General features: G+C 47.7%; 3 protein-coding genes across 3 annotated transcripts; 2 read left to right on the top strand and 1 right to left on the bottom strand.

Moving 5' to 3' along the window:
- The first annotated feature begins 4,236 nt into the window (after positions 1 to 4,236).
- Positions 4,237 to 9,990, top strand: LOC131285753 (mucin-2-like). Its single transcript, XM_058314610.1, has 2 exons — positions 4,237 to 4,959; positions 8,425 to 9,990. Exons 1-2 carry the CDS (start codon positions 4,237 to 4,239, stop codon positions 9,988 to 9,990), a joined length of 2,289 nt encoding a protein of 762 aa, XP_058170593.1.
- Positions 9,991 to 11,597: 1,607 nt separating this feature from the next.
- Positions 11,598 to 12,543, bottom strand: LOC131285752 (uncharacterized). Its single transcript, XM_058314608.1, has 2 exons — positions 11,950 to 12,543; positions 11,598 to 11,885 (listed from the first exon to the last, which is right to left on the bottom strand). The coding sequence occupies exons 1-2, from the start codon at positions 12,541 to 12,543 to the stop codon at positions 11,598 to 11,600; spliced, it is 882 nt and encodes a 293-aa protein (XP_058170591.1).
- A 1,901-nt stretch (positions 12,544 to 14,444) lies between these two features.
- LOC131285751 (mucin-2-like) lies at positions 14,445 to 24,584 on the top strand. Its single transcript, XM_058314607.1, has 3 exons — positions 14,445 to 18,351; positions 20,263 to 21,271; positions 23,591 to 24,584. The coding sequence occupies exons 1-3, from the start codon at positions 14,445 to 14,447 to the stop codon at positions 24,582 to 24,584; spliced, it is 5,910 nt and encodes a 1,969-aa protein (XP_058170590.1).
- The last annotated feature ends 59 nt before the right edge of the window (positions 24,585 to 24,643 follow it).

Below are 24,643 nucleotides of genomic sequence, written 5' to 3'. Positions count from 1 at the left end.
ATGTAAGTTGAACACTTTTAAGGGTTAGCTTATAACAATTGCGTTTAAAATGAATGTAACATTTCTTTTTCTACAGACCTACATAGCCTTGAAGAGCAAATATATCCAACAAGCGATTCTGACGAATTCTGGCGTTCCAGCAGAGGAAGAAAGTTGTGTGTGATCATGTATGATATACATGGTGACATGGTTTAGCTTCGTGGGTTGCGGTTTTATCAAGATATCAAGGAGTTATAGATCAAAGAGGATCATCTTTAGGTCTAAATGATAAGTTTATAGAGCACAGAATAATGGAATAACTAACGAATATTACAGCGCAAACTAGTACCAAGAAGGTAATAGTAACGGTGGGGTATATAAAGATTTATAAAATAGACTTTTGATTATTCCCTGATTGCAGGTTGTCAAAACCACAATGTTCCATATATATTTTTGATTCCCTCATAACCGAGCCACTTCATGAGTTTGCGATATTTAAAACTTGGTTAAATGCTGAAACGATCGCTCATGATCCGTAAAGTGAACGCAGGTAATCGGAAGTTTATTTTAGTTGTTAGAGGTAGGTACGGAGGGGATCCGCGACAGCCGAGCGGTAGTGCAGTTTCTTGGACTGGTCATTACACCAACGAAGAACAAAAATAAGAAGAGATTATGAAAACAGAGCGACAAAGCGTATATTTTACCTCAGAGAAGGTTCCCACATTGCACTATGGAGCGAAAAGAGCAAATTGCCGGGATAAAATTCGGAATCAAATGTTTTGCAATTTTTTCATTGTAATATCGTGTAATACTATCATATTACACGAAATTATGATGTTTCTGAACAATCCCGCCAGGTGGCGCTGCAAAAACCTCATATTTTTGGACTTTTCTATGGGTGCATTATTTTTTCAATCTTTTTTTACATTGAATTAAAGATTTTTTTTTTAGTTTGATATAAAACAAACTAAATTTACAACAAACTTTCATTCAAAATATTGTTATCTGGAAAATCATTGATATTTAATCTAAATATAAATTTAAAAATAATATTGTACCATCATATTCTTGGTTTTGAATTGGCAAGGGTCTGTTACTATTTGAGGAGCTGTAATCTACGAAGAATGTTGTTACTTCGTCTGGGTATGGGATTTGTTTTTTTTTTATTTTTCAACGATTTAGACAGAAATATTGTTGAAATGTATGGATCGGATGATTATAATGCTCTCATAAAAATGTCTTTAATATTGAATTCTTGTGACATTTTACGGGCATGTTCTCTTCTATCCCTTCTGTATATTTTATTTCTACCTTCTGCTGCTTCCTCTCCTAAGGATCCCAATGGACCTGGGGCATTAACAATTATTTTATCTACATGCGCAAGAACTTTATGGACAGTAGAAGGCATTTTGTACCAATTGTAATGATGTATGTAAAAATGTATGTGTCTTTGCAATATAGACCAATAGTTTTTGGATTTAAAGGCTGTGAACAGTTGATGGCTATTAAAATATTTCGAATCCTTTCTATAAGTTCTGTTTCTATTTGCAAAATATTGCCCGACATAAGCCCGCAAATAAGCCCGACGACAAACGTTTCCCGTCATACTATTTTCACCCATTTGCCTTGGTTCATCTACTTTAACACCAAATTTTTTACATCTTTTCCAATACAATTTTTTTCGATCATTGTCCATATTTTTATAATTTTTAGTAACCTTCCATTTTTTAAATTCAATTCTGTACGAAATGTCTCATCCAGCAGTGCAGTGGAGATATTCCATTAGATAAATTCTCATGATTTGGAATAAATCCATTTTCTAAGTGCTCTACACTGCTTATTTCTGTTGGTTTTGCACCATGTTTGCATAGACAGATTGTCAGTTAAATATGTCAATTTTTTTCTATCAATTAAACTCAATCAATTAAACTAAAATGAATAGTTTACCGCCACATAACTTGTTTCATTTAGCTGAATTGTACAAGGAACTATCCTGGTTATTTGGCTTTTGATTTCGTCTACTGTTTGTATAACTTTTTCTTTCGACTCTCTCGCAAACTTGATCACAATTGGCCTGCAAAACCTAACACTTTGGGGCATCAAGTTTATACAGATGATATGTGAATCGTCACTAATGAACGAAAGACGGATAGGCGTTAATGCCGATACTAGTAATTCACTGTCTGATGCAGCATTTTCTCTGGAACCATGAAACAGTTGATTGTAAATCCTGTGTCCACTAGATCCGTCAATGCCCCATGAGCGCAATAATACGACGCTTAGTGAATCACACAAAGAAGATGAAAGGTGTCGCAAGATTTCTGCTTTTTGCATTTCGATTATTCTACACGCAGTGTGATTCACCAACTCTTGAAGATTAACTTCAACTTTTACCGGTAAGGGTACAAACAGAACAAAATGTTAGTGTAGGGTACATTATTAATAGGAATTTTGCGTATAAAAAGATGGGTTTGTGAGCTGTAGAACAAGAAAAAGCGACCTAATGCATTCAAAGCAAACCAAACCAAATTTCATTCTTTGCCATTGACTTGGCTCGTCTTTCCCCTTTTACGTGATGTTCAACCACTACCCTGCTTCACATTTTTACGATACGATCATCGACCTATATTTCATTGAATGAGAATTTCAAACATTTCTTACCACACACGATGCGGCATATGGCATGATGGAGACGCCTAGTAGGTGATAAACTATAATCTTCACATACGAAGTTCAAAAAAACAGGTAAAGTTCGCGCGTATATGCAAAAAAAACCATCTTTTTTTGTTACAAAACATTCTAGACTATAAGTGGGTATGCAACATATTACAATCTTTTACGATCCTTAGCGATGGCGTAAGGTTAAAAATAGAAAATTAAAAAAAATTCCAGGAGTTTTGCGAAACAATGCTTAATATTTTCTGACATTCAATTTCAATTTACTCAAACTGTCAACCATTTTAAAGCATGATAATATACCTTTCTAAAACTGTGCTTGAAATTCCATTCCGGCCATTATTATAGGAGTTACGGCCCTTCAAAGTTGATGGATTTTTTTCAATTTTTCACGCAATATTTTCACAAATCTTGACTTTGACGGGCTGTTTCTCAGAACCTGGAAGAACAGAGGCTCTAGTTTTTGGGTCATTTCTTAGTTTCATCTTGTAGTTTAAGAAAACATATCTCATTTTTCTGAAATCCAAAAATGAATTTTTGATTTTTATCCCGGCTTCGCTCCATCGTGCATTGGTCCTTTACTGTACGCAAACTTTCTTCAAAGCTTCCCACGACTCTTTTACGCCTGCAGCGTATACTATCTTGACGTTACGGAGCGTTATCTGTTTGCTTCATTCATACTAGAAACTGATTTGATTCCATGGATTCCATCAGTATGGAGGTAGATTGTAATGAGATGAATTCAACTATTTTTAAATCAAAGATACACAGATGAAATAGACAAGAACTTAAAAGAATGTAAACAGAAATTGTCTTTTACCGCAATTATTCTTCATTTAACACCAGCGAGTTATTGAAAAAAACTATTTTTTAAGTAAAAAAGTAGCAACTAAAACACCATTCACTGTTCATCATATTCGCTAAATCTTTTTGAAAAGAGCAAAAAAATTCATAGCTAACAATCTTTAGATATTGGAAAATTATTAACATAAAAAATGATGGTCCAATTCCATTTCTAAAAAATAAATGGCAAAGTAAATAGATAGTTTTTTTTGTTCTTTGGTTTTTCGTTTTGTTGTTGTGATGACTGTAAAGCACTCTGATTGCTATCATATATGTAAATATGATATACTATCTTTTTTTGCGACCGATTTCCGGTGTATCGAAACGTAGACAAATACACATTTGTGGCGCAGTTTCTTCAATCAGTGATTTCATCATATTTTACCAAATCAAACGAAAGCCAAAAGCACCTTACAAGGACGAAAATGTGTGCAATTTAAGGGGTACTTCCAATTGGCGCTGGACGTCCACTATCTGCAGACGGTGAAATTTATTAGCTTTGCAACGTCTGCGGCCGAAAATATCCCGCCACTGTATCTTATCTCGCCGCGGGACTATGCACACAAATAACACCAGACCGGAGTCCTACCGGATAAGCTATAAAAGATGAACAGCCGTACAAGAGATTTCCAGTTCTTCACTTTAACGCCGCGTAGTGAGGTGATAAAGCTTCTCGTCCTGCCCGCCATCGATTTGAGAGAGTTTTGTGTATAGGAGTTTACGAGCCCTTGTCTCGAAATGCTGAAGTGCGTTATCGTAGCGCTGGTGGCGATCAGTTCGCATGGTCTGTGGGTAAATGCGCAGGCCAAACTGGATCCCCGATGCCCGCTGGTGGACAATCCGAACAATCCAACGCAGCTGCCACATGAGACCGACTGCGGACTGTTCTACACCTGCTCGTATGGTTACGCGTACTTGAAACAGTGCCCGCTGGGACTCCACTTTTCCGTTGCACTGCAGCGCTGTGAATATCCGTACGTTGCCAAATGTACTTTGGGAGGAGGAACCACCACCACCACTGCGCCACATCCAGTGACTACAACAACTACGGTGGCTTCAGTGACTACCACTGTACCGGCTACCACAATGGCTCCCGTGACCACGACAACGCAATCGCCAACCGTCCCGACGCCACCACCAACAGCGCCAACTCCTGGAGCAACGACTACAACTGCTAGCTCGACCGTGTCCACGACGGCAGCAAGTACCACCACGGTGGACTATCCCACGGCTCCAACGCTATCTCCCACAACTGCTCCAACGCTAGCTCCAACGCTAGCTCCAACATTAGCTCCAACGTTAGCTCCAACAACCACTACCGTGGGATCCCAAACGACCGTACCAACAGCTCCGACACCAACGCCCTCTATACCAACTGCTCCATCCCCCGGTACCACCACTGTACCGCCCGCCACTACCATTCCCGGTGTCCCCACGGTAGCGACGGCAGGACCCCCGACAGTAGGCACAGCAGCCTCACCAGTTATCTAAATGTGAACGAGACGAAACAGGGCGTGAACCACCAGCATATCCCACAAGGGATCCCATCTCCTGCCAACCTAGACTTTGGCCGTGAATTTTTGTCATGAAAACCACGAACTACCCTAGCCATAAGATAGCCAGAACCAGATATGTCCGTAAGCCATCCGTCATCCGGTGTGCCGGAAGAATGACGTAGTATCCTCTAGTGTTGCCCCAGAAAGCAATAAAACTTTATTTATTACCTCGCCACTTTGATACCTATCACGCACGCCTAACTCGATTAGTGATGATTTCTCTTGTACGAACGAAAAAAAAAAAATGGACACGTATTCCCTGGCGGGACTTATCGCCCGATGGGATTATTTGTGATTGGTCAAATAAGCTTAACTTTATGGCTCCAATCACCCCGACGATCAGTCACTTGGGAGTCACGAGGGTGGCGTATCGTTCCCTGATAGATTACAGGAAGACAAACACCGTTTCCCCGAAGCGGGAACTGTAATCTTGGATCAGATCTTGACTTGTGGTTTATGTTGCCTAGGATAACTTGAAGAATTATGGAGTAGGGTTTTTTTTTACATTTATTTCGGTTCCATCACTACCTACCATAAATGGGTTAATAAAAATATGCAAAAAACCGTCACTAAAACATTGATTTCATGTGAGAAAGTTAGCAAATGTGCATTAATCCACATTGGTTCTGGAAGTTGACAAAATGCGTATAAAGCTATAACTCTTCGTATCGTTTCGTTTCGTTTCAAGCCCTAGATATGAATTAGCTTGCATTATTTCCTGAGGGTTTTCTTGAAGGTTTCCTGGTTTTTTTTTAACATCTGGTACAGATAACTAATGGATTAAAATAGATCATAAAATGGTTTTAAAATGATTAAATAAAAAAAATCAAAAATTGATTAATTCATTACTTAAGGTGCGATAACGTCCAAGGCTAAGTCTCCAAGCCAGTGTTGCAAACAATTTTATCAGTACATGAGTATAGTTTCTCCCAGTAATCCTACTTAGAAGTATGACAAAACTTAGTACTATAACCTGCGGTAAATACCGGAGTTCACAAGCAACGACCTCGAAAGAAACATATCACCTCGGTACGACCGGATGTGTACTGTTTTATCTGGAGTGTGTTAAGTGTTGAACGGATAGAGACGCAAGCTTATCGTAAAGCCATTAACTTTATGGGATATCATAACTACATCAATTCCGAGTTGCTTTTGATTGTTGATCAAAACATGTGGGAATGTTCAAAACAAAGTCTAGTCGTTCTCAGAAGTCAGTGAAAACGTACACTTTGGATCCCGGTTATAGACCTAGATTTTCGGTCTTAACATTTAAAAATAAGGATCATCCGCTGTAGTTAAATAAAAATCCCTACTGTTTTCTCAAAACTATTAAGTAGTGAAAGATGGCTGAGGCAAGGAACGTATTTACTTTTCTCGTGCTGGTGTTCTTGCTGCTCGTTGCCGTCGGCATTTGCCAGGAGCAAACCACTGCCGAACCGGGTGATGAGCCCTTCGTGGAAGTTATGTATCGCAACATCCTGCGGCTACGGTGCCCCGAAGGTCAACGGTGGTACAACACACTCAAACAGTGCATATTTGTGCCGACTGCCCCGACGCCGGCACCAACCGAGACGTTCTAGCCGGGTCGGAGTGTCACAACCGCATATCGTCCATTAGAAGTAGTAATACAAACAAATTCTTTGTGAAACAATTGCATCATTTGTACATTGAACATGATGACCGTCCAAATTAATCATTTCCCTGCTTGTTTGGATGAAAATTTTGCGTTATCACCCACCGATAGCAGAAGACCGTGACTCCCACAGGGCAGAGATAGCCAGAACAGAGGTTCAAAATCGCGTTACATATACCGACCGCGGGAACATTAAGATGATTGCCTTGCTATAGTACCCTAATTTTAGCCGCCCCACGCAGGACCAATGGCATCACCTGAAGGTCCCGCGAAGCGATTTTACAAATGGTGGCTCCCGTCGTTGGATGTAAAAACTGGTAATTAACATTGTTTTGATGTTATCACCGTACCTCCGTGTTGTTGTGTTGTGTTTTTTTCTGTGGTTCGTTGTTTGGTCAATGGTATCATAAATATTTCATGACATCGAATGAACGTCAATGGATTGGAATGTTTGCACACTGAAGTATAACGGTATTGGTTTTTATTTCTGCAGTGTGTTCCATTATTGTTACGACTGACCTGACAGGAAAAATGAATGCAACAATGCACTTCCTGTCGGTTGGTACATGACACCTCTACGCACGGTGCAGCCTTTGATTTCATGTTCGAAATTCTTGTTCGAATTCGAAACCGTCTAGCGTTTCAATGTCAAGCAGAGGAATGTCGATACCGTTGAACTGGACCGATAAAGCATAGAACCGTTCCTATTTCCTGGTCAGCAGAGATCTAGTCATCCTGCTTCTTGAATCGATTACACTGTTATTGTTTCCTTCCTGTAGGTGTTTGCATCTCTGAAGATAATTTCGCACCATGCCCTTGCTTCCTACGCCTCCAATCACGTTGTGCTGCCGTGTTGTACACCGATGGCAACTACCACAAGAGTGGCAACGAAGTTGCATTGCACCTCTCCTTGACGCACCGGAAGCACACGGTGGATGTGCCGCTCCCGTGCGAGCCAATCAAAGATAGTGCATATTTACGTACGACTTTCTTCCAGCCAATACCAATTCTTTGGGTCGCCCCGAACCGTGTACGATCTTGTCCATCAACGTGTCGGCTGTCAAGTAGCACATGTCGCGCCAGTCAACCGATCCGGAGGCTACAAAAGCTGGTCCCCGAGACCGGGGCGGCACTAGTTCTGTCCGTTTTGTCCGCCCGCCTGCTAACGACGCCACCATCATGGCTTGGCTGCGGTGGTTCGTTTGTTCGTTGAGCATCGCCGCGATGGCGTTGCTCCCGCACGGTGCATACGCCCTGCCGGAGGGCGAAAGTGACTGCTCCAAGGGAAGCATCTTGGCGCATCCGCACGATTGTCGGAAGTATCTGGAGTGTCTGGACGATAGGCTGCTGCTGTTGGTGTGCGAAACCCCGTTGTACTTCGACGCGGCGATCGGGAAATGTAGGAGCGAGCGGCCGGTCAGCTGCTCCGGACGCAAGGACCCCGTGCCGGTTTCGAACGAGACGTACCTGGGACGTGCGGTGGTAGATCCGTGCCAAAATTATCGGCCTGGCTTTAAGCTCGCGCATCCGGAGGATTGTAGCCGGTTTTTCCAGTGTACACAGTACGGGGCGGCCCTGTTCCGCTGTCCGGCTAATCTACTTTTCCACACCGGGTTGAAGGTTTGCGTTTGGCCGCAGCAGGCAGTATGTGAGCCGGGTGCAGGTACTCCTACACCTCCACCTCCACCTCCACCTACTCCTCCTCCACCACCTATACCAACACCACCACCACCACAGCCACCACCACCCGGTCCCGGTGAGGGTGACGATGACGACATTGACGATATCTGCGAACCCGGCTGCTTTCTGGACTTCCGATGCCCGATCAACTGTGACCCCATCCTGCCGGCGGAGGTATTCCCGCACCCGAGCCGATGCGATGCCTACTTCCGCTGCAACCCGTACGGATACGCCTGCGAAACCGTCTGCCCGCCCGGAATGTGGTTCAACAAAATCCTCCGACGCTGCTCGTACCAGGATTTGGTGACCGACTGCGTCCCAGTGAACCGACCCATCTGCGATGACCCGCTCTGCCTGCCCAATCCACTCTGCCCGGTACCGGATACGGTGCCGCCGACGAAGCTTCCCAGTCCGGAAGGCGAAAACAAGTACCTGATTTGCCGCGATGGATCCGCCTGCGAGATGACCTGCCCGCCCGGTTTGATATGGGATCCGATTAACAGGCAGTGCGACTTCCCGGATACGGATGAACCCGAACCACCGGAAACGACGACCACCGATGAGCCGGAACCTACGACCACCACTACTCTCCCACCGGAAACGACGACCACCACTACTCTTCCACCGGAAACGACGACCACCACTACTCTCCCACCGGAAACGACAACAACCACTACTCTCCCACCGGAAACGACGACAACCACTACTCTTCCACCGGAAACGACGACCACCACTACTCTCCCACCGGAAACGACGACCACCACTACTCTCCCACCGGAAACGACGACCACCACTACTCTCCCACCGGAAACGACAACAACCACTACTCTCCCACCGGAAACGACGACCACCACTACGCTCCCACCGGTAACGACGACCACCACTATGCTCCCACCGGAAACGACGACGCCAGAGGTTGACTGTCCGACCTGTCCACCGTCGAACTGTGTGCCGGACAGCCGCTGCCCGCCGTGTGAAAAGTGCATCCCGACGTACTTCCCACACGAAGAGTGCGAAAAGTTCTACAAGTGCAGCCATGGGCTGATCTGCGAGATGGTGTGTCCACCGGGGCTCCACTTCAACGAGCGGGAAAATGTGTGCGACTGGCCGTCGCAAGCGGGCTGCTACGGTCCGCCGCCGCCTATCATCCCTCCGGGCGACTCCACCTGCACGCCGCATCCGAGCTGCCCGCCCACCAACGACTACGAGGTGTTCCTGCCGCACCCGGACTGCAGCCTCTTCTACAAGTGCTCGTGGGGTAACGCCTGCCTCAAGGAGTGCCCCGATGGGTTGCACTGGAGCAAGTCGCAGAACCGCTGCGAGTGGCCGTTCCTGGCCGGGTGCGACCTCAGCTTCCCGCCGAACGATCCGAGTTGTCCGACCTGCCCGTGCATACCGTGCCGCTCGAACCGGAACGCCTGCCACCCTTCGCCACACTGTCCCCCGGCGTGGATGGTGAATACCACGGTCAGCTTCGGCCACGAGTACCGCTGCAACCAGTTCTACGAGTGTCTGTCCGGACAGGCGTGCGTCCTCGAGTGTCCGGATGGTCTCGAGTACAACGGAGGTGCCGAGCGGTGCGACGAACCGAGCAAATCCATGTGCCGCTCGTGGTGGAAGTAAAGCTGGTCACACAAGCGATCGATAAGCCCGCCCGGTCACAAGAACATGATTCCTGTACGTAGCATTATAATCCCACGGTGGCCAAAGCTTACCAAAACGGGCCGTGGGGAACCATAATAAATAATCATATAACTTACGATATCCTGAGCAGCGAGGAGTGTTGGCAACGTCTTTGTTTTGTATCGTAGCTTTCGTGCAGTCGACTAACGGTGAATAAGAAATCGAATCAGCCAATCGGGCGCTGAAACTGTTTTATATTTCATTACGCTTTATTGTATACTTGTTGCTCATGACGCAACATATCATAGAGGAATAGATTAAAGGAAGTAATAAAACGTTGTAATGATAAAGATAGCGTTCCACATCTTCCGAAATAGTTGAAGCAAAGCGAAGCTTTACTATTCATGCTATTTCTCAAACCTAAACTAAAAACCGGCGAATACTTAAAGCAGAGCTTTCGCAGGACTTGGGATATCAGAAGCGACGTACGTGGGTTGCTATGATATAGACACCTCGATACAATGACAGTCGATATAGAAAAAGTCGACTTACGGAGATGTCATCGTGGAACGAGAAGATTCTCTCTCTCTTCTAGCGTTACAGGGTCGTGTGCAGCTGACTATTGAACTAATGTGTAAAACCAGTATAAAGTGTGAACTAATAAAACCTCAGTCCTATTAGATATAAAGCATGGATAGTCAGTCCTTTCGTACAGGCGAGGGTCCGGTTCTAGGTAGGGATTCTAGTCCACGCCGTCGAAGGAGTGCCTTTTTTTTCTAACCGGCGTTACAGCACGGCTGTCAATGTTATAGCAATGGATATTTTCAATTCAAGAACTCCATAGATGCCTTGGATAACAAAGTGAATCGCCAACGTCCATTAAAAGTAGGTAAGTTTTTCTGCAGATGTTTTCATTTAAAAACTTTGTAAAATGTTACCCTTCTTTTACCTACGAATTTTGGAGCAAATTTAGCCTTCATGGAGAAATATCCATTCGAAAAATGCCGCTCAATTTAAATGTAAAGTTTCGGTGGTCACACAGACCACCGAAAAGAATTCGGGCAAGATTCTGATGCAATGTATTCTAGTGTCAAAATGGTAATATTTCATAAATAACGTTATCAGTTTTTGCTTTTTCCCAACATGGACTTCTCAAATCTGCCATTTTGCTTTCCTTGCTGATTGAATTTAGAAGTGAAAATAGATATCGTTGGGGTTTTGAATTCAACAACAGATTCAAGCAACCAATCCACGTCTAGTAAGAACTTGCTACATAGCTTTACCGACCACTAAAACTATTCCAATGCCCGATTTGGGAATAACTAGCTTACTTTTCTGTACACAACTATTGTACGATTTGTTTAGAACAATGTTTCTAAGGTCATAGCAACCAAACTAAGGCTACACTGAATGTGTTGACAGACATGTTGTGCGTAGGAAAGGCAAACATCTGCACCATTATACTCGTTTATTCATTGTAGATTGAAGTGTGTATCTATATCGACATCCTACAGCTTGCATCCGGCAGCCGCAACAAAGTCGCACCAGTTATTTTTTGGCATTCCAGTGTTGACCGGGTGGACACTGCTTTTCGATCGCAGTCCGTCCTACGCGGTTTTTTCGACCGGTATCAACTCCGGAGTTTCCAGGGGCTTGTCGTCGTCGGTTCGTAGGCTCATATCGACGCCGTGCATATCCAGCACTACGTTACCATCGAAGCGGGGTGTGGCGCAGAACGAAGCACTTGCAAACTCGCAGCGCTGCTGCTTACCATCGTACAGCAGACCCTTGGGACACCGCTGGACGATCGCTTTGCTGTTGCCCATACAAACGACGTACAGACCGCAGTCGTGCGAAACGGGGTAAACCTTTCCGGCAGCTTGATCCTTGCAAATCTGTAGCGTCAACGAAAAAGCACTGGTTAATGTACCGATACTACTGCGCCTTTGCTTAACTTACGTTTAGCTGATGGATATCGGGCTGCTGCTCTGGAATTGAAGCCACGGTTGTTGGCGCCGTGACAATAGGTAGCAGATTTGGGAACAATGGTTTCGAATTGATCAGATCAGAATCAGGGGCTACCACAGGTGGAAGGAAATTTGGTGGTTGCACGGGTTTCGGATAGAGTGGCAGCGGGTTCGGCTGTACTGGGAGCGGCCTAGGTTTGACTGGAACTAGCGGTTGAGGTTTGATAGGAACTTGGGGTTGAGGTTTGACTGGGACTTGGGGTAGAGGCTTGACTGGAACTTGGGGTTGAGGTTTGACTGGAACTAGTGGTACCGCATTGTCCGCCTCACCCGTAAGCTCACCGTGCGTGCAAGAGCCCTTCTCGTAGGAACAGGCGTGCGATTCAACGTCGAAGTACAATCCTTTCGGACAGGACAGCACCTGGCCGTTACCACCCATATCACAGATGACGAATTTGCGACAATCCTGCAGGTACGGTAGAACCTGCGCCTCCATGCCCTGGCTGTAGCGAGAACATCGCGGATCAATCGTGGCCCCAGCGGCCACCAGGATTGCGCCAGAAAGAATAAAGACTCTTCCCAGCATCGTTATCTGCAGTACTAGCGGATCGTATCAGATTGCGAGAACCAATCACCTACTATTCTCGGGATACTCTGAATCTTCAGACTCTGCCATAGCTGCATTTTATAGACCCTGTCCGATTTCTCCGGCGCGCCGAAACGACAGCTTCCCTGAAGCGTGCCCTTTTACTGCGCCATCCATCTGCACACCGTCGCCCGATGGTCGAACGACCAGACTGACGAGCCTTATCAGCATTCAAATTAATTGTGATTCATGTTTTCATGTTGATGCAGCGCGTCTACCTCTCTGGGCGCAGCGTCAACTAACAACTCCAAACTGTTGCTAGACATCGGACACCAATTAGTGAGGATGCGACCGGTGACATTAACGGGCAGTGCGGTATCAAACCCGTCACAACGGACGGCCCGATAAAACTGGAATGTGTCGTTACGATGGTATCTTTCAAATGGATACAATGTGCGCTAAAAAAGGCATCGCGAAATCGTACCGGCTCATGCCAGCAAAAGAACCTATGTATTGTTTAAAATTTCACCATTCATTGAGTAGCCTTGCCATTTTCATTCTATCAAACATCGAAGCCAATGCTTTTGGGCGGAACATCTGTACATCACATCTTCTGTCCTTCGGAAGAGCTAGAGAAGAATTCTACCGGAGTGAATGGAATGACTCCTCATCAAATTCGGTAGTTTAAAGATATTAAAAAGTATTATTTGCTCTGGCATTTAGTAATATGACATGCGACATGCGATTGGAATTTAGTAATATGTCACTAAACGACGATGTAATGTCTATCTCATAAATTAATGATATAGGCGAAGGCAAAGCTGAACGGTATTTACTACTGGAAATGAGTTAAACGAGGTTAAAATAGGTTTATTGGAACCTATTAGAGTAGTTGAGACCTTTAGAAACCATCTTAGGGTATGGTTCCATATCCAACACAATTAATGCGTTCATACCATGAACCTGTTTCGAAAGTTATATACATTAATATATTTGATATTAACGATAAAACTATTAACCCATTTAGAGAAGCACTTTAGCAAAGTTTAAAGAGATGAAACTACATATGAAAACCTCACCAAAAGCCATTATCAGTGAAGTGAAATGAGATCGGCATATGAAGAGTGAATAAGCTGAGAATCGTGCTCCATAGTTTGACGTCATTGTGGTTCAGTCCGTGCTCCAGCCACAAATTGGGTTTCCAAAAGCGAAGCACACCGTAATAGCTGATGTCCGACATTGAAGTCCATACACCCATCGGCACGGTTCGAATGCCATCCAGTATCGATGTACACCGATAAAAGGCGAACCTTGTACATACCATGAACATGAACTAGAACTTTGCACACTGACAAGTGATAATAATTAAGATAACACGACTTTGGGGGCTAAAAACTTCGGCTACGGAATTGATACCAAGTACCGAGGTGGTTGCTATCAATGGCCCGTTCCGCACGGTGCCTACCAGGGCCGACCCTGAGAGGCATCTGCCACGGCAGATACTCCTAGAACCTTGCGGGCCCATCGATCCCCCCCAGGGGGTACCTCTAGCACCTCCCTCTTCTATGTATTCCTCAATGGTAATGCGCTGTTCTAAGCACTCAAGCTGTACTTCCGTACTTCCTGAAACAAACAGAAAATGCGTAGGGCATCGTTCTCCCAACCACCCACGGGCCTTGTTGCGCGGTCGATATCCCCGGGTCCACTCTTCGCCATTCAGAAAAACGACACCACTTTCATTCAAGCTTCAAATCTTTTGAAGGGGGCGGTGAACATGAAAAGATTGCGACCACACTGCCGAGGGAAAAGAAGGGTATAAAAATTCTTCCCAGAATCTACCGCTAAGTCAGTCTGGAGCTCGATCAGCTAGAATAGTGGCACGCGGTCGTGAGTCTCTACCGATGAAACTGTATCTGGCGGTCATAGCCGCCACCTTGCACCTGGCACAGGGGCAGGGTAGTAGCCCGTGTGTCCCGGGAGTGACCTGCCCAACGTACAACTGCGTCGCCGACAGCCGCTGTCCGCTCGTGAACCCTCAAGAGGGACCTGTCTTATTTAGCCACCAGAATTGTGCCAAGTTCTACAAGTGTTCGAACGGCGAGGCCTGCGAGTACGACTGTCCGGCGGGTTTGCACTTTAACCCTAATGAGCTGGCCTGCGACTGGCCAGAGCGTGCGTGTTGTGCGTTACCCTGCCTACCGCAAGATCCCTGCATACCTGGCGTAACCTGTCCACCGCCAGTTCCGACAGCTCCACCGCCGCCAGTTCCGACGGCTCCTCCACCACCAATTCCAACGGCTCCACCACCACCAATTCCAACCGCTCCTCCGCCACCAATTCCAACGGCACAGACCCCACCCGTTCCAACGGCACAGACCCCACCAGTTCCAACGGCACAGACCCCAGCAATTCCGACGGCACCGACACCAGGAGATTGTATACCGGGAGTGACCTGTCCATCATACAACTGCGTCGCCGACAGCCGCTGCCCGCTCATAAACCCTCCCGAGGGTCCAGTCTTACTTAGCCACCAGAATTGTGCTAAGTTCTACAAGTGTTCATACGGTGAGGCCTGCGAGTACGACTGTCCGGCGGGTTTGCACTTTAACCCTCATGAGCGGGTCTGCGACTGGCCAGAGCGTGCGTGCTGTGCGTTTCCTTGCCTACCGCAAGATCCCTGCATACCTGGCGTAACCTGCCCTCCGCCAGTTCCGACGGCTCCACCGCCGCCAATTCCAACGGCTCCCCCACCGCCAATTCCAACCGCTCCTCCACCGCCAATTCCAACGGCTCCCCCACCACCATTTCCAACGGCACAGACCCCACCAGTTCCAACGGCACAGACCCCACCAGTTCCAACGGCACAGACCCCAGCAATTCCGACGGCTCCGACACCATCGCCAACGAGTTGTATTCCAGATTCGCGATGCCCACTGAATGATAACCCACTCGAGCCTACCGTTCTCCCGCATGAAACAAACTGTGGTCTGTTCTACAAGTGTGACCTCGGCAGCCGATGCCTGCTGGAATGCCCAATTGGGCAGCACTTTAGCATCACGAACGGTCGCTGTGAGTTTCCGGACGTTGCCTGCTGCGATTCGCGAATACCATGCGTGGGCTCACTCGACGTCTCGACCAATTGTATTCCCGACTCCCGCTGTACGATTTTCGATGATCCCTTTAATCCGACCATTCTGCCGCATTCCGACTGTGGCCGCTTCTATATGTGCTCGTTTGGAGAGGCTTGTGAAAAGACCTGTCCTCCCGGGCAACATTTCAGTGCCCAAGAGCAACGATGCGAGAGGCCCGACATTGCGTGCTGTGATCCGAGCATACCGTGTACGGGACTACTCCCGGACCCTTGCACTCCCGATGCACGCTGTTCAATATTCGACGATCCTGATAATCCAACCACTCTTCCGCATACCGACTGTACCCGTTTCTACATGTGCTCCTTTGGACGGGCTTGTGAATTGCCCTGTCCACCTGGGGAACACTTCAATGCTAATTCAGGGCGATGCGATCTGCCACAAATTGCTTGCTGCGATAGTTCGATCCCGTGCGAATCGACACCTTTACCTCCAGGGACGCTTCCTCCGCCAACCATACCACCGCCTACCGTGCCTCCGCCAACCATACCACCGCCTACCGTGCCTCCACCAACCTTACCACCACCCGTAGTGCCTCCGGTGACCCCGATACCACCAGGACCAAGCGATCCTTGCATCCCAGGAGTAACCTGTCCACCGGTTGGTACCGGCAATTGTATCACGCATCCTCAATGTCCACCAGCCAATGGACCAAACGCGACACTGTTCCGTCACGTCGAATGTCACATGTTCTACAAGTGCGATATGGGACGGGCTTGCGAGATGTACTGTCCAGCTGGGTTGCACTTCAACGCGAATCTGTTCGTATGCGACTGGCCAGTGAATGCGTGCTGCGACCCAACGTTACCCTGCATTCCTCCCTGCATACCGGGAGCCACATGCCCACCAACTGGACCAACTCCGGGACCTCCAACCCAGCCTCCTCCTACTCAGCCTCCGCCAACCCAGCCTCCTCCGACCCAACCACCACCAACCCTTCCGCCACCGACTCTGCCACCACCAACGCTACCTCCCCCAACTCTGCCACCACCGACCCTACCGCCTCCAACCCTGCCTCCACCAACGGTGCCGGATCCTTGCATACCCGGAGTAACCTGTCCTCCCAACGATGTTGGCAATTGCGTCTTTGACTCCAGATGCCCAGCCGCTAACGGACCGACACTAACTCTCCTACCTCACAGCGATTGTAACATGTTCTACAAGTGCGATAATGGCAAAATCTGTGAACATTACTGTCCAGCTGGTCTTCATTTTAACGCGGACTTGAAAGTTTGTGACTGGCCGTCGAGTGCCTGCTGCGATATAACGGTGCCCTGCAATCCTCCTTGTATACCGGGAGCCACCTGCCCACCAATTGGACCAACTCCGGGACCTCCAACCCAGCCTCCTCCTACTCAGCCTCCGCCAACCCAGCCTCCTCCGACCCAACCACCACCAACCCTTCCGCCACCGACTCTGCCACCACCAACGCTACCTCCTCCAACTCTGCCACCACCGACCCTACCTCCTCCAACGCTTCCTCCACCAACGGTACCGGATCCATGCATACCTGGAGTAACCTGTCCTCCCAACGATTCCGGAAATTGCGTCCTTGATTCCAGATGTCCATCCAGAAACGGACCTCAACCCACTCTGTTACCACACAACGACTGTAGCAAGTTCTACAAATGTAACGATGGTAAAGCCTGCGAACATAACTGTCCACCTGGGCTGCATTTCAATGAGGTCCTGAAAGTTTGCGACTGGCCGTCGAGTGCCTGCTGCGATGTAACGGTGCCCTGCAATCCTCCTTGTATACCGGGAGTCACATGCCCACCAATTGGACCAACTCCGGGACCACCAACCCAGCCTCCTCCTACTCAGCCTCCTCCGACCCAACCACCTCCGACCCTTCCGCCACCGACCCTTCCTCCGCCAACCCTTCCACCACCAACCCTACCTCCACCAACCCTACCTCCTCCAACTCTACCTCCTCCAACCCTGCCACCTCCAACTCTACCTCCTCCAACCCTGCCTCCACCAACGATACCGGATCCTTGCATACCCGGAGTAACCTGTCCTCCCAACGATCTTGGAAATTGCGTCCTTGATTCCAGATGTCCATCCAGAAACGGACCTCAACCCACTCTGTTACCACACAACGAATGTAGCAAGTTCTATAAATGTAACGATGGTAAAGCCTGCGAACATAACTGTCCTCCTGGGTTACATTTTAACGAGGTCCTCAAAGTGTGCGATTGGCCGGAAAGTGCCTGCTGCGATATAACGGTACCCTGCAATCCTCCTTGCATACCGGGAGTCACATGCCCTCCGATTGGACCAACCCCGGGACCACCAACCCAGCCTCCGCCAACCCAACCACCTCCGACCCAACCACCACCAACGCTACCTCCACCGACCTTGCCACCACCAACAGTACCACCAACCGGACCGGATCCTTGCATTCCAGGTGTAACCTGCCCACCGACCAACTGTCACGACGACATGCGATGCCCGGCGAACGATGGTGGCAAGCCGACTCTGTTTGCGCACACTTCCTGCGAGAAATTCTACAAGTGCGCCAACCGTAAGGCTTGCGAACACCGCTGTCCGCCAGGGTTGCACTTCAACGCGGTGCAATTTGTGTGCGACTGGCCGGAGTGGGCGGGCTGCGATCCGAGCATAACGACCAATCCACCCTGCATCCCCGGTGTGACATGTCCATGAACGAAGCACAACGATCCCGACCTCATATTAATTATGCCAAGCGATGGCAAACGCGGTGTAGGGGTAACTAATATATATATACACAAACCATATTTATCTTATGCAATTATACAATGAGGAACGCTTTTATAGGAAAATATTATACTTATCAACTATTTAACAACACATATATAATAACCATACATTAGTATTATGTTACGAATAGTAGTAACGGAGCCTCGAAGTCCAAGCATATATAACAAATAATTAACCTTTGCCATGATGGATTGCGAATACTAACCTATATATAAATATTCAATAAAGGACCATGCAACTTACAACAAAACGCTTTCTTGATTTCCGTTCACCAAATCGCAGAATGAAGGTTTAAAACCAAAGTATTTTGCAATGCGATTTATACCCTTGAAGAAATCATGGCATACCTGATAAATTCTTTAGGTATCCAGCATATTACTACTACCTGTTTAGAAAATATTAATTTACGAGCCTTAATTTATTACGTAGTGGGAAGGTTTATCTTTTGAACACTCCGCAGAGGAACATTCTATCTCTACTCCATTTGCATGTTTTCGCTATTGTAGACTATCGACAAATTTTGCCGAAGACAGCTAATCTCTTGTATCCCTGATACATTCGTCCAACTCAATGTATAAACATGTATTGTAAATCAGTTTTTGTAACCTGATGCCTTTGAACTCAACCTAAACATATTAGAAACGGATTTTGTTTGATTTTCTCTAAATGAATATAGCAAAAAGCATGAATTAACGTAACTAGTAAAGTAATAAGGAAGTATTGAAGTTTTCCAGACTGAAACAGTTAGTGATCATCGCACGTAAACTTACTTTCGATGGTCCCCTGTCCTTGCGATGGAGAGATCGCGTCTCAGGATGCTTCACACAGAAGCGGCATCTTCATCTTCATGGCAAATGACCTAGAGTAATTGTCACTCTACAAAGAGAAAAGGAGATTCTGTTGAGTAATCTAGCTCCGCTTTCAGTCATAACGTTTGCCATTTCTAGTTCCAATGGCAAATCCAAATATTCAGGAATTTTATTCTGGATTCTCTTCGTTTTCAAATTTCTCCAATTCTATGCCGAAAACAGCTATCTGCTGGGACCAAATTTACTGTTCATTTGCGTTAAAATAATAAACAGTGAAATCAAGATCCAACCAAATGTAATACAGATTTGATAGGGTACATTTGTTGGGTACATAAAATACATATTACAAGTGATTTGAACAGACAGGCGTACGGGCGATTTTGAACAACAAATTAGACTTGTTTTACATACTCGATAACCACCACCAACGTATGTGATAACGACATTTCTCACCCAGGTGACATCATCGACCAAAGAAAGCCGCTTTGTTTTACCATAATATACGATAGGTCCGAAATGAGCACCATTTGATGTATATTTTTATCCCGATAATTGGCCCCAACGATGCAGCAACGAGTGCTGATATGCCCGGCGATATAGGATGGGTCCATTATCGACCAACTCCAGGCCAAGCTAGAGCATCGATGCAATCGACAAGATCTCAGTTGCGCGTTACCGCGTGAGACCCTCAGGCGACCGACGGAGGAGACGAGAGAATAGAATAGTGAACAGTTTCACTAATTGCCAAACATACCCAGATACTTTCCTCCGATACTACCCACCGTCCTTGAGACGACGATCTGATGATACGGGATGCAGATAAAATGCACCTCCCGATGTCGGTGCGAATTTGTATAAAAAGACCCGCTGTCCACTGGAGCAGTCACAGTATCTCGTCGAACGGCAGCGTCTTTCATTAGGTTTATTTTCCCGAAGAATAGAGAGTAGAGCATACTATAGGGGCAACACAAAGATGCATTTGATTTCGATCCTCGTTGCCGCACTGGCGGCGACGCTAGCCAACGGCCAACAACCATGCGATCCCTCGGTCACCTGTCCTACCTTCAACTGCCACCCACACCCAAACTGTCCCAACAAGGACGACCGTTATCCGGTGCTCTTGCCGCACAACGAGTGTGGCAAGTTCTACAAGTGTAGCAGTGGTAATGCTTGCGAGCAGGAGTGCCCTATCGGGCTACACTACAACGCCCAGGAACAGGCGTGCGACTGGCCCCGAAGGGCGCGCTGCGATACAACGCTGCCCGAGGAGGGAAGTGACGAGTCTATAAGCGATTGTATTCCTCACCCTGAGTGTCCGGCTTCATCCAAGATTACTGTGCTACTACCGCACCAAGACTGTTCCAAGTTCTACAAATGTACTGGACCATTCGCATGTCCGATGGACTGCCCGCCTCTGCTGGACTTCAACCCGAAGGTGAACGCTTGCGACTGGCCAGAGCGCGCCTGCTGTAACCCGGCCATCCCGTGCGATCCGTGCATTCCCGGTGTGACCTGCCCCCCGGGAGGTGGACCGGGACCAGCGCCAACTCCAGCGCCAACTCCAGCACCAACACCAGCGCCAACTCCAGCGCCAACGCCAGCACCAACTCCAGCGCCAACACCAGCACCGACCCCTGCTCCCACACCAGCACCAACACCGGCACCAACTCCAGCACCCACTCCAGCGCCAACTCCCGCGCCAACTCCAGCACCAACTCCAGGTCCGATTCCGAACCCGACACCTGGTGAACCCGGTTCACCCTGCGATCCTTCGACGACCTGCCCGCCACTGAATTGCGTCGAGGATATGCGTTGTCCGCCGCGTGATGGCCCTACGGTAATCCTGCTACCGAATACTGGTAACTGCGGCAAGTTCTACAAGTGCCAGACGGGTCGCGCCTGCGAATTCGACTGTCCGAAAGGGCTGCACTTCAACAATGACCGAATGGTATGCGACTGGCCGCACCAAGCCTGCTGTGATCCGACCATCGAGTGTGTCCCGGCCTGCATTCCCGGCGTTACCTGCCCGTGAGCGGTTCCCGGAAGCGTGGTTCCATTTACCGAAAGAAGAGATTATCAATAAACTAGAGCAAACGTGAATAAACACTCTTATCACTGGCAGCTCAACATCCGAAGTAACCGTATCACATCCTTTGTCACGGCCTAAGTTTAAGCACTGCAAATGTTGTTGACGATTTGTTCGAGCACTATTTTTTTATAAAACCATCTAGATTTTACAATTGCATCTCAGACAAGTGTAGTGGGCCGGCTCTCGGAGGCAGTCGTGTAGTCGTGTAGAAGGCGTTTTTCTTTAGAACTTCCTTTATTCACGACGCTAAGCTAACTGATTTGGTGATGCGCTCCAAGGTCCATCGGTGGGGCCGTGGATCACACCGTCCAAATTAAGGCTAGTTCGATTGGGCTCATTCTCTCCTGAGCCCAACCGTCCTACTCTAACAAGCCACAGGGAAAAGCGGGCGTGAAACTCGACACCGATCGACGGTGATCGATGGGCTACACTGTTGCTAACACCAGGTTCCACGCTTGCACTGACCTATGGCCGAAATGCGATGTAAGCAAGATACCATTGCTTCACAAGCATGTACACAGATGTCAAGGAGTATCTGTTGTTCATATACATGGCTTATTTAAATCCTCGTTTATTTCACGTTCAGAAACAGACCACAGACTACAGACTAACGAGACAAACATACTATAGGCGACAGACGACAGATAGGACGATGCATCTTCATTACAGTCTACTAGATTTATTATAGACTACTAGATTGTTGAAATTGTAATCAATAACTGAACAGTATCCACCAAAGTTATAGAAAAAGGTTTATGAAACACGGGGAAATGGTTGAAATATCAATCATTTCAAATATTTCGTTATTGTAACTATTAAATTAAAACATACCTCTCAAGAGTTAAACCTATAATTCTTTTCTCAATCCCTTCTTTACCGAACATGGCTGAGCCGTCAAGGTAGTAAGTCATATTTGGAGAATCTTCCGCTTCGACTGATCTTTTCCTTGAGCATAACAGCACCTGTACGGTGGCTTTTTGCGCATGGGGACAAGTGAATCCCCTTTTGAAGGAATAACCGAATACCGTTGCAACGCCCCAAAGAAGAAGCAGAAGTAACGTACCAGCATTTGCGATACTTAGGATCTACGAATCTTCAAACGTTTTTTGAACTTTTGATATTTTTTTTAAGAGTCTCGATTATGCCGCGATACCAAGGAATCCTGAAGGCTAACAAGAGATTTGCATACGCTATAGGCGATTGACCTAGGCCATCCAGAGCTTCGCCTAAATTAACATACAATAAATATGTTTAAGTCTACCTGAAGCAATCCTTACATCATTACCGAAGGTATCTTTAATCGACCCAGAACGGCGTGGGTCAGCGAGCGGTTTCGGTTGACGATTCATTACACTCTGTGGTTGTACCACCGCCGACTATGGCCACCGAGCCTATGATTCTGTGCAGACAAGGACCGATTTCGTCACACTTTTCCCAGTATCTTATCAATTGTAGACATTTTTATATATTCTCGTGCCACGATTGGAATCACCGGTAGGTATTGATAGGCTGGTTGAGAATGGCGTAGCGGAAAAATAACAACCGTCATACGTCATACGTGACTACGGATGCCGATAACGGTTCGCTGTTCTCGGGAGATTCTTTACCGATACCGAGGTTATTGGACTGTCGCCTCTATGACGTCATTGGGAGAAAAACGGTCATCGTCTGGCCAGCGACTCAGTATCCCCCGATCGTGGCTGTTGGGAGACAACAGGAAATGTGTTTTAAGTTGTTTATCGCACCCCCGGCCCTCGATTTGGGATGTGTTTTTAGAGGATACCGGCCATCGTGAGGTGAAGTAGGGCAAGGAGTCTCCGACCACCGTCAGCCGGCAAAGTCCACCTTCCTAGCGTAGCAGGAAGCGCTGCACGTGGCAGATAACGCAGTCGTGTAGAACACATCGTCTGACCGTGTACCATCGTACCGTCGCGCCATAAGAATGATGACAACATGCACGGTTTCACAGTTCCGTCCGTCCCCGAGAAACAATCAATTACTTATCCGCGCTCGGGTGGAATATGTTCTCGAGGCAGCTCACACTTGTAGCAGGTTTTCGGGAGGGACAAGATTGATATGCTCGGGGGTGGTCAGTGTATCTGCTGTTCTGCCAGAAGATGGGCCACATATAAAACCGACTCTCGGCAGGGAGTGTAAGGCTTAGTACGCTGCGGTGCCATCTAGAAAAAGGAGTAGAGAATAGGCAGTGAATTATTGAGCTTAGGGAACAGAACGTGAAACAAAAATATGCACTCAAGTTTGATGCTACTGGTCGGTGGGTTGTCGGTGATCGTCTCAGGACAAGCAGCAGTCCCATGGAATTGTAACCTCTGCCCGGTTGGGGTGTGCGTCAACGACCAGCGCTGCCCGGTGGTGAACAACCCGCTGGGACCGACCTTTTTGCCCCATGCAACAAACTGCAACCAGTTCTACAAGTGTTCCCATGGCCAGGCCTGCGAATACACCTGTCCGGCCGGGCTGCACTGGAGCCAGGCGTTGGAGCGCTGCGAGTGGCCCAACGTGGCCTGCTGCGATCCATCGATCGAGTGTCGTCCCGGATGCCCGGAAGTTTGTCCTGCACCGCCCACCACGACTACACCGGTTCCGATCACGACCACACCGGTTCCGATCACGACCACAACAACCACACTGGCACCAGTCACGGTCACCACCACCCCGGGACCGATTCCCACCACACCCTGTTCACCGTGTACTCAGTGCATTACGGACGCGCGCTGTCCGCTTACCGATAACCCAATGGAGCCAACCTTGCTACCACACGAGAACGACTGCAGCCAGTTCTACAAGTGTGCCTTCGGTCAACGCTGCCTGATGCAGTGCCAACCCGGGGAGCACTTCAGCGTGCAGCTGCAGCGCTGCGAGTGGCCACAGTACGCCTGCTGTGATCCGGCGATACGATGCGAGCAGCTTCCGACGCCCGGCGATCCGTGCTCGCCCATGCCCTGCCCGGTGCTCGACTGCCGACCGGACAACGGATGCCCCCTCGGCGATGATCCGCTGAACCCGCTGCTGCTGTCCGTGCCGGGCAACTGTGGTGCGTTCTACAAATGCCGTGACGGTGACGCCTGCCTCATTGCCTGCCCGCCGGGGCAACACTTTAGCCGGACGCTGCAGCGCTGCGAGCGGCCGGAAGTTGCGTGCTGCGATACAAACATCGCCTGCTGCGCGGCTTGCGCGGCCTCCCGTCGCCATGAGCTTGACCGATTGTTTGGCATCAAGCGCTACCTGTGAGCCTTTTTTCCAATTGCCATTTCTCTTCCCCTGTAATACAATAAATAAATTAAAATGAT

This window comes from Anopheles ziemanni, chromosome 3 (genome assembly GCF_943734765.1).
Source record: "Anopheles ziemanni chromosome 3, idAnoZiCoDA_A2_x.2, whole genome shotgun sequence".
Lineage (NCBI taxonomy): Eukaryota > Metazoa > Arthropoda > Insecta > Diptera > Culicidae > Anopheles > Anopheles ziemanni.
The sequence above is the reverse complement of the archived record's forward strand: the minus strand, read 5'-3'. Positions and strand labels throughout refer to the sequence as shown.

Excerpts from the sequence above, each read along its gene's own strand:
- LOC131285753 (XM_058314610.1), top strand. The coding sequence starts at position 4,237 with ATGCTGAAGTGCGTTATCGTAGCGCTGGTGGCGATCAGTTCGCATGGT. Across the intron at positions 4,960-8,424 it reads CGACGGCAGGACCCCCGACA|CCACCACCACCCGGTCCCGG; the intron begins GTAGGCACAGCA and ends CCACCACCACAG.
- LOC131285752 (XM_058314608.1), bottom strand. The coding sequence starts at position 12,543 with ATGCTGGGAAGAGTCTTTATTCTTTCTGGCGCAATCCTGGTGGCCGCT. Across the intron at positions 11,886-11,949 it reads CCGATATCCATCAGCTAAAC|ATTTGCAAGGATCAAGCTGC; the intron begins GTAAGTTAAGCA and ends TTGACGCTACAG.
- LOC131285751 (XM_058314607.1), top strand. The coding sequence starts at position 14,445 with ATGAAACTGTATCTGGCGGTCATAGCCGCCACCTTGCACCTGGCACAG. Across the intron at positions 18,352-20,262 it reads CTGCATCCCCGGTGTGACAT|CCAACGGCCAACAACCATGC; the intron begins GTCCATGAACGA and ends CGGCGACGCTAG. Across the intron at positions 21,272-23,590 it reads ATTCCCGGCGTTACCTGCCC|TTTGATGCTACTGGTCGGTG; the intron begins GTGAGCGGTTCC and ends TATGCACTCAAG.